The sequence below is a fragment of the Pteropus alecto genome, unplaced genomic scaffold (genome assembly GCF_000325575.1).
Source record: "Pteropus alecto unplaced genomic scaffold, ASM32557v1 scaffold21, whole genome shotgun sequence".
NCBI classification, from domain to species: Eukaryota; Metazoa; Chordata; class Mammalia; order Chiroptera; family Pteropodidae; genus Pteropus; species Pteropus alecto.
In genome coordinates this window covers 11,532,460-11,541,484 of record NW_006436282.1, presented here as the reverse complement: position 1 = coordinate 11,541,484, position 9,025 = coordinate 11,532,460, and the positions used below count along the sequence as shown (strand labels likewise).

Below are 9,025 nucleotides of genomic sequence, written 5' to 3'. Positions count from 1 at the left end.
CAGATAAAGGACTGACTTAGAGAGTTTCAGAGAATCTATGCAACTTCATAAAGATTGTAAATGTTAGAAATAAGATTCAAATTCAGATTTTCTAATTCTGGTGCCAGGAGATGCATAATAGACAATATGACTCGGAGTGCTAAAATAAATTTCCAGCTTTTGCATATCAGACCAATAGTAGTAATTTTAATATCGTTATTTGGTTATTAATAATATGACCCACTGATGACTTAGCTAAGGACTGAAAAACAGGTTTTGAATCTTGCCCAAAGAACAAAAGTTACACAATGGTTCTACATCTGATGCTTTCGAGACTCTAGCATTATTCAGAAAATTGCTGGCTTAATTACTATATCTTCATTTGTAAACAGATATTATTATATTAATTATCTGTGCCTATGTAACAAATTATATTAATTATCTGTGGCTGTGTAACAAATTGAGTTAAAATAGTATTATCTCATCGTTCCTGTGGGTGCCTATGGCTTAAAGTCTCACATAAGGTTGAAGTTAGGGCATAAGCCAGGGCTGCAGTCTCATCTGAAGGATTGACTGTGGAGAGATTGGCTTTCAGACTCACTCATGTGCTTCTTGATAGCATTCAGATCCTCATGAGTTGTTTGACTGAGGCCTCAATTCCTTGTTGGTGAGAGACATCAGTTCCTAGCCACTTGGGCCTCTTCATAGGAAAGCTTACATCATGGCAGCTGACTTCTACCAAAGCAAGTGAGAGAACTAGATCAGGCAAGCAAGATGGAAGTCACAGTCTATTGGTAACCTAATCATAGAAGTCACATCTCAGCACTTTACTATATTATATTCATTAGAAGTTAGTTGCTAGGTCCAACCCACACTCAAGGGGAGAAGATTGCTTCAAAGGTGTGAATCCCATGAGGAGAGAATTATCAGGGGCCATATTGCCTACAAAAATATTAACCAATATTTTTATACATGAGAGGATAGTTTTTTATATATTTCTTAAATAATTAACTTATCCACTTATTCAACAATATTCATAAAATAAAAGTAGTTCTCTATCATAAGATATTCTAAGCCATTAGGCAACTAGTCACTCTGGTACATATGGATGGGGTGCTGACTCCAGATCTGAGTGGGTAGAAGGCAAGAGAAGTTTTCTTAATCCCAGTGCCATCAAAAATGAGACCTGAAGGAAAAATAGGTATTGGCCAATGAAGAAGGGAATGAGGAAGGAGTGAGAGAAGGCTGCCTCAAACAGAAGGAGAAACATGTATACACAGAGGCCTGGAGATGAGAAAGAACATAGCTTGCTGAGGGGAATACTTCTTTAATCGAGTATGATATTAAACATCTGTACCTATAATCTTATCAGAGTATTATAGTTTGTGATGATTCTTAATGAAGTAGCTTTAAACTGGTCAGAATCTGTTAAATATTAAATTTATGATTGTTTCTATTTTATCAAAGTGGTTTCTAATTTGGTCTTGCCAGATATATTGGGCATAAGAATTCAGCATTGTTCCTCTCCACATATACCAACTACATTGCCTTCATTCCTAATTTTGCTTCTGCCCAAGGTGATATCCTAAGGCTGAACCTACAGAATATTAGATGCAGAGCAGATTTAACAATTATGAGTTATTTTGGTCAATCTGATTAGACTAACCTAATAATTAAACTGCAAATTAAAATATCTCCTCCTGGTACAAAAAGAGAAATAGTAGTAGGGAAGAAATTAGGTTATTTCAACCCTCTTACTTCCTTTAGGCATTGGATCTATTGGTTAATGGTTAATATTAACATATTTCATGTAATTCATGTCAATTTCTCTGATAAGCATGATAAGAAATTCTTCATAGTATTTTAGAAGGATGCCTGACATATAATATCCATGTGCATCTAATAAAATAATGTGTTATTTTCTAGGAATAAATGTTAGAATAAATGGCTACATATAACCTCCAGATAGAGATCTGAACATTATTAGGCAATATGTATGTATACAGTAAATTAAATTTTTTACTTTAGTTTTAAAATTTTTGATTATGTAGAAGTTTGAACATACACAGAGTAAACAATAGAACATCCATTATCCAGCCCCAACAACCAACAACCCATAACCAATCTTGCCCCACTCTCAATTTAACCACCTTCCCCCATGTTGTTTTTGAAATTTATTCCAAACATAATAGCATTTTATGTAGAAATAGTCTGGTACATATCTCTATATAAGAAGCAGTCATTTTTAAACAAAACTACAGTACCATTTTACTCTTAAATAAAAGAACAATAATTCCTTAGTATTATTAAATAGTCTTTTGTTCTTAATTTTACTTTATTTTTGTAGTAAAATAGATAGATAATTAGTAGTTCTCAGCTGGGGGTGATTTTAGCTCATGAAGACATTTAGCAATGTCTACATTAATTGTTATAACTGGGGTGGAGGGGGAAGGAGGTCGCTACTGGCATCTAGTGGGTAGAAGCCAGGTATGCTGCAAAACACACAGAACAGTACCCCATAACAAAGAATTATCTATTCCAAAATGTCGATAGTGTCTCTGTGGAGAAACCTAGATAGACAGATAGACAGACAGACAGACAGATATAAATAGTATGTATAACAGACAAAGGTTTATAAAGAAGAGAGCTATAAAATATCCATGCTATAAGGTCATTTTAGTAGTCATAAAAGGGCAAAAATAGATTTAAAATTGGAAAGATGATTCAGAATATATAATTATTCCAATCAATATGTTCCATAAATCAGATGGAATGTCATGATTTTTTTTTTTTAAATGGGGATGAGTGGCCGAGTATTAATAATTGGAACATCAGTTCCAGGTGTGGATAAAGAAGTTCATAAAAGTATAATGTTTCTTACACGGGCAGCAGAGTCAAATGATTAAGAAATACAGGTAGAACACTAGCAAAAATTATTTTAAATTTGCTAAACAATAATCTGTCAAAAATGGCTTTCTTTCATATAAAATGATGCTATATATGTTAATGCTGGTGACATATTTTTAAGAAGAAAATTGATATTAGTTACTTTAATGCAGACAGAGCTATGCTCATTATTCTCTTCAGAGAACCCTTGGCAATAATTTACCTAGCAGCACAGCAGTTGATGCAGATCAAAGCTGTATTATTTAAGTGTGTCCAGGGGGCAGATTCTAGCTTACTGTTTCACACTTTAAAGAAAAAGAATATACTGGTTTGTTTCTTGAGAAACAAAATATGTTTAAACTAGGTGCTTCATGCAAGTCCTATAATATTTAAACTCGCATGAATTCTTCCTATTACCTGGGATGGACCCCCTTCTTAACCCAAATACTCTAAAATCTGAAGGGAATACAGAACAACTATGGATATGTAAATCTCTTTAAATGAACAGCAGCATATTTTCGTTGAAATTAAACCTGAATGCAATCTAGATTCAGGAAAGGAAATGGCAGAGAGAGAGAGGATAAAAAAAAAAGAGGGAGTCTGTAGTTGCTATAGAATGTGCCTGGCTTTTAGCTCACAGACAGCTAATGAAGTCCAACTTTGAAATTTCAGGCAATTTGTATACCAAGCTCCTCCTTTTCTGTAGTCTTCTTTTCCATTGGTAAAATTCTTTTGCAGGGTCATGTAGGGATCCCACCCCTTCTCTGTGTTTTCACTCTGAAGCTCTACACAACTTTACACCTGAATGAACGCCAAACCTCAGGGATATATAAAGGGGACCTTGAGGAGGAATTTCACAGTTACAGTGCAGAAGCAGAGGGAAAGGAATTAACCAGCTCTCCAGACAAGCAAATCCTCTACTCACCATGCTTCCTCCTGCCATTCATTTCTATCTCATTCCCCTTGCATGCATCCTAATGAAAAGCTGTTTGGCTTTTAAAAATGATGCCACAGAAATCCTTTATTCACATGTGGTTAAACCTGTTCCAGCACACCCCAGCAGCAACAGCACGATGAATCAAGCCAGAAATGGAGGCAGGCATTTCAGTAACACTGGACTGGATCGGAACAGTAAGTGTGTTTTACTTGTATGGATTTTGTCTTTTAGTTTTTGGTAGCATTAGCTCACATTCCTGTAGAATCGTTTCATTGCTAACTAACCTGAACTATATATATTTTGCTAAACAAACTGGGAGTAATGTGATGCATGTGTATATTGGCATTCTTCCCTATAAAGTTAACATAACTAAAACAGTGATTTGATAATGCAAGCACAGACTTAAGTTTTATCAAACATCCAAAGAGAAAATGTTTCCAGGAATTAAACTGTTGCTTCTTTAAATCATGCACAATGGGAATTTTTAAAAAGTGTTGTTCTGGATAGTAGCAATTCAGATCGTTTTCTGTTTATTTCAGGACATGTGCAATTCTGGTAAAGTACATAAAGGTAACTAACCAAAGAATGTATAAGAAATCACGAGAGGAAAAAAAAGCTTTCTTTCATCATGAATTTCTAAAATAGTGAAATAGTTGCAAGTTTTGATGATGAACAATGTAAAAGAAGGATAAAACCGAAAATGTTGGAGAATCATATTTTTCTGAGCTAATTCTTTATTAATCACATCAAAATTTAAGTAACTGTGTATTTCTGTGAAAGACTGGAGAACTGTTATAACTGTAAAGATTGAAATAATAACAGTGTGATAATACATTGTATAGGGAGCATTTTTCTCCTTTTCTGTTTGCTTAATCGATACACTTATTGGCCACTAGGTTAGAGGGATTCAAATTTCTTTTCCTAACTTTTGCTTCACTCCTTTCCTTTAGAAGAACTCACATGCTAATAATTAGGTTTTAAGAGAGACGCAGAGAAACAGTGAACAGAAAATCTTACACAAATCTTTGGCTCCTCTTCCTCAACTCTATTCAACTGCAAAAAGTAGTTTTGACCTATGACTGGCTGATGTCTTTCTAAGAAAACCAAGATGTTTTAACTTTCATGAAGATGGTTGCTTTTATGTACACAGGAAATATCTGATTATTATTAGATTACTGAGCAATGTGGTGGGTATTCATTGTCAATGAACTGTCACTGCAAAAATGCCTATGCTCTATACATACAAGAACAAAAAGCTAGACAAGTCAAAATTGTCTCTGGCTGTTTCCAGGTGCATTCCTAAGCCAGCTGCAGGAAGGTGAGCTGGAACAGAATCAGACAGGGGAACATACTGACCAGCCAGCTAGTTCACCCTTGAATTTTAATCCCACACTCTACAGCTGGATATGTGTATATGGATATGGATATGTGTATAAACACACATTTTTCATAGCTATCATATCTCTTTAGGCTATATCTCTCACCTCAGAAGTACCGGAACATAGAGATGAAGTAAAACTCCTAATTCATGATCTACTTCAAGTTAGCTTTCACTGTTCTATGCAAGACCACTTCAATGTCCCTGATAAGTTTTAACTTTTTAAATTTTAGCAGTTATACTTTTAAACATTTTTTTTCCCCTGGCTAACAAGACTTGCTTTCTTTTCAAGCTTGTTATAAGCAATTCTCCTCAAGTTTAGATAACAAAGCAATAGAAAAGAAAACTCAAATATGAGTTTTTGTTATATGCCTGTTACATAAGGCATATAACAAGAAACAGCCAATTAGAGAACATACTTATCAAATTCAAATAACTAAACAAAAAGTTTGCCATGACCAATATTCAGAAAAAGAACACCGTGGTTCCTTTTGCAGTTGTAAATCAGACATGTTAGGCATTTTTCTGCCATAAAATTCATGGAAATGTAGCCAAGTTGTTATGGCAACCATACGTTCCTGATTTAGGGGCTTTTATATTCTTTACATTTTGAGTTGCAGTGACATTTTGCATTTCAAACATTTTAATCTTTGTGTTTTTAAGAGATAGCTTGGGAATTTATGTTTAAAATGTAGTTATTAAGTTTGATATGCAAAATGCCAGACTTTGTACACATATGTATGTATGATTTTTTATAGCTAGATTTTATAACTGAAACAAAATATTAAGACAGTTTATGTATTATACACAATATTTAAATACTTTCCACATTTTCTCAACAGACTTTTTATAAAAACCTAATTAAGAGCACTTGCAAACATTAATAAATATGACCTGTGAGAAAAGGAATGTTAAGATATACTCTTTTTTAGCTCACTGAAGAATGAATATTTACACATAAATGTAAGAGCTGCTTAACCTTTATTGGGGAGTAAAACTAAGAAAGTGGGATTTTCAAATACTCCAGTAAGCACTTAGCTAATGTCATACATGAAAAAAAAAATCAGGCCTAATTTACTTTATTCCAAAAAAGTTGTAGCCATGTAAACTGGTAATTTTCATGAAAGTGTCTCTACAACCATCCAGGCAGATTTTTGCAATGTGAAAATAAAATAGGGGTTCACTTTCTATTTGACCATTTGCTATCATTTGCATATTATTTTTCTCATTGCAGATTACTTGAAGAAAACAATGTCCATTTGCTTTTTGCCTCTGATGCACTTTCTTTTTTGTTTCCTCCAGCTCGGGTTCAGGTGGGTTGCCGGGAACTGCGTTCCACCAAATATATTTCTGATGGCCAGTGCACCAGCATCAGTCCTCTGAAGGAGCTGGTATGTGCTGGTGAGTGCTTGCCCCTTCCTGTGCTCCCCAACTGGATCGGTGGAGGCTATGGAGCAAAGTACTGGAGCAGGAGGAGCTCCCAGGAGTGGAGGTGTGTCAATGACAAAACACGTACCCAGAGAATCCAGCTGCAGTGCCAAGATGGCAGCACACGTACCTACAAGATCACCATGGTCACTGCCTGCAAGTGCAAGAGGTACACTCGGCAGCACAATGAGTCCAGTCATAACTTCGAGAGCATGTCGCCTGCCAAGCCAGCCCAGCATCACAGAGAGAGGAAAAGAGCCAGCAAATCCAGCAAGCACAGCATGAGTTAGAACTCAGACTCTCAAAAACTGTACTGACTAGTAACCATCTGCTTTACAGATTTGATAGCTTGGAAGACTCAAGCCTACCATTGCTATTTTCTTACTTGAAAATATACACTTTCTGCTTTGATCAAATCCAGCAAGCTGTCCTAAGTATCAGGACCTTCTTCGGGAATAGCTTTCCTTTTCAAGTTTTTCGAAATGTATACATATCCATGAGTGCAATTTGCATTTAAATTCTACGCATCCTGTAGTATAATTCTCCATGTTTCTTGAAAGACTGGTGATACTATATACATACTGTATGCTGAATCATTACTTTTTAAAACAGAAAAGGGCTTCTCAGTTACCCTTCACTCCCTAACCAATCCCCCCCAACAAAACCCCTTCAAAACTGAAAAGTTAAAATTTTTGCCATGAATCTTTCCAATTACACTTCAGAAAGGTGCTTTTTGGGTAATCTTCATGGGTACAGTTTAGCGGCCATGAGTGATCTTCCTTTGAAAGAGTGAAAGACTTGTGACATTTCACTTCAAAAATAAGCCCTGTAGCTTTTTACAGTCTCATTGTATGAAATTATACCCTGCATGCTGAACTTCGCTTGGAATGGAATGCCAGAAATGCATGGCAGCAGCTAATAAGTAAAGCTGATTAACTATTTATTTGTCAATGTTATTATTTAATGAGCTTTCACATGTGATTTTTTTCAAAATGTCAAATTTTTTTTATGTTATGAAGCTTTTTCATGTACCTAAATATTTTCCTGTATGATTTGTGATTGAGCTAGAAATATAAGAAAACCTGTTGTAGATATGTAAAATAAATATTTTAGTCTTATTACATATATGTTTGGTCATAAACTTTATCAATAGTATGGATCTTTTAAAATCAATAAGATGCTTTGTAAAGCTAAAATATAAAATATTTTGTTTAATCTGTGCAATCAGAAGGTGATTTGACCTTCGATTCTATCAGTTTCTTTTTAAAAAATAAACACTATTAAAAGTTATTGTCCTTGCCTCTAACATGTATAAAAATATACATGTTTATGAAAATTACAGAATAAATGTGTCGTAGTAATTGATTTTTTTGATAAGGCACTTTTGAGTATTGCCAGAAAGTTCTATAGTACGAGAGGAAAGAGAGAAAGGCAGACCATCTCTCCAGTAAATGAGATGATTAAAAAGGTTGGGTGGCAATTTGGCAATGAGCTGTATTAAGAATAGCATTTTTATAAACACCTGAAAATGCCAAGTCTGCTGCCTATTATAATCACCTGTGAGAGATCTTATGAGACCCAATGCCCAGGCTGCCATCCAAATTACATCATAATTTCTGGGGGTAGAATTCAGATATTGGCAGTTTTTAAAGTTTTCCAGGTGATTCCAATGTATAGCTCAGTTTAGGAAAGAAACTGGAAAAATCACTATCATATGTTGGGGAACTTTGAATATTATTGCATGGACCCCAAACCAAAAATAAAACAAAAACATCTAAGAAAACAAAAACTAATTTTTCAGTGTTTTTCAAATTTGGCTGTTGTCATATTAAGCAACATAATTACAGTCTTGAACCAGATTATACAGTTAAACGATTGATGTGTCGATTTAATTATGATCGATCCCATCACTTCAAATGAAGAAAACCAAAGAGGCTTGGTTATGTATTGATAAGATCTTCTGGGTTTTCTCATTTTGGATCCTGAGCATGAAGGTGTTCTTAGTACACTTTTGTACTAGATTGTTGTTTTTGTCATTATGAGTCTAAAAGTCACATATATATTACCTATAGCATACTAAATTAAATAAGAACATTAATACTGTACCTTTCTTATAAGAGGTAGGAGTCTCAACATATATAAAGACCAAAAAAAAACTCTCTAGATTTTATAATAATGCTAATTATTTGTATCATCAAATAAAGTAACAATTTAGTCAACTATTGATTTATCTTCCAATCTTAATAACTAAGATCTTAATCTATTTCATATTATATCATCATATGAATACATGTGATATGTATAGTAATTATAGGTTGAATATACCAAAAATTTATTTTTCCATATGTATATTTTACTTGTTCATTATTGCTCAATATGGGATATTCATATAACATAGAAAACAAAGACATTTTAGT

At 34.2% G+C, this 9,025-nt stretch overlaps 1 protein-coding gene across 1 annotated transcript; it reads left to right on the top strand.

Moving 5' to 3' along the window:
- The first annotated feature begins 3,611 nt into the window (after nt 1-3,611).
- On the top strand, nt 3,612-7,898 carry SOSTDC1 (sclerostin domain containing 1). Its single transcript, XM_006911962.1, has 2 exons — nt 3,612-3,996; nt 6,483-7,898. The coding sequence occupies exons 1-2, from the start codon at nt 3,792-3,794 to the stop codon at nt 6,896-6,898; spliced, it is 621 nt and encodes a 206-aa protein (XP_006912024.1). The 5' UTR covers nt 3,612-3,791; the 3' UTR covers nt 6,899-7,898.
- Nucleotides 7,899-9,025: the final 1,127 nt, after the last annotated feature.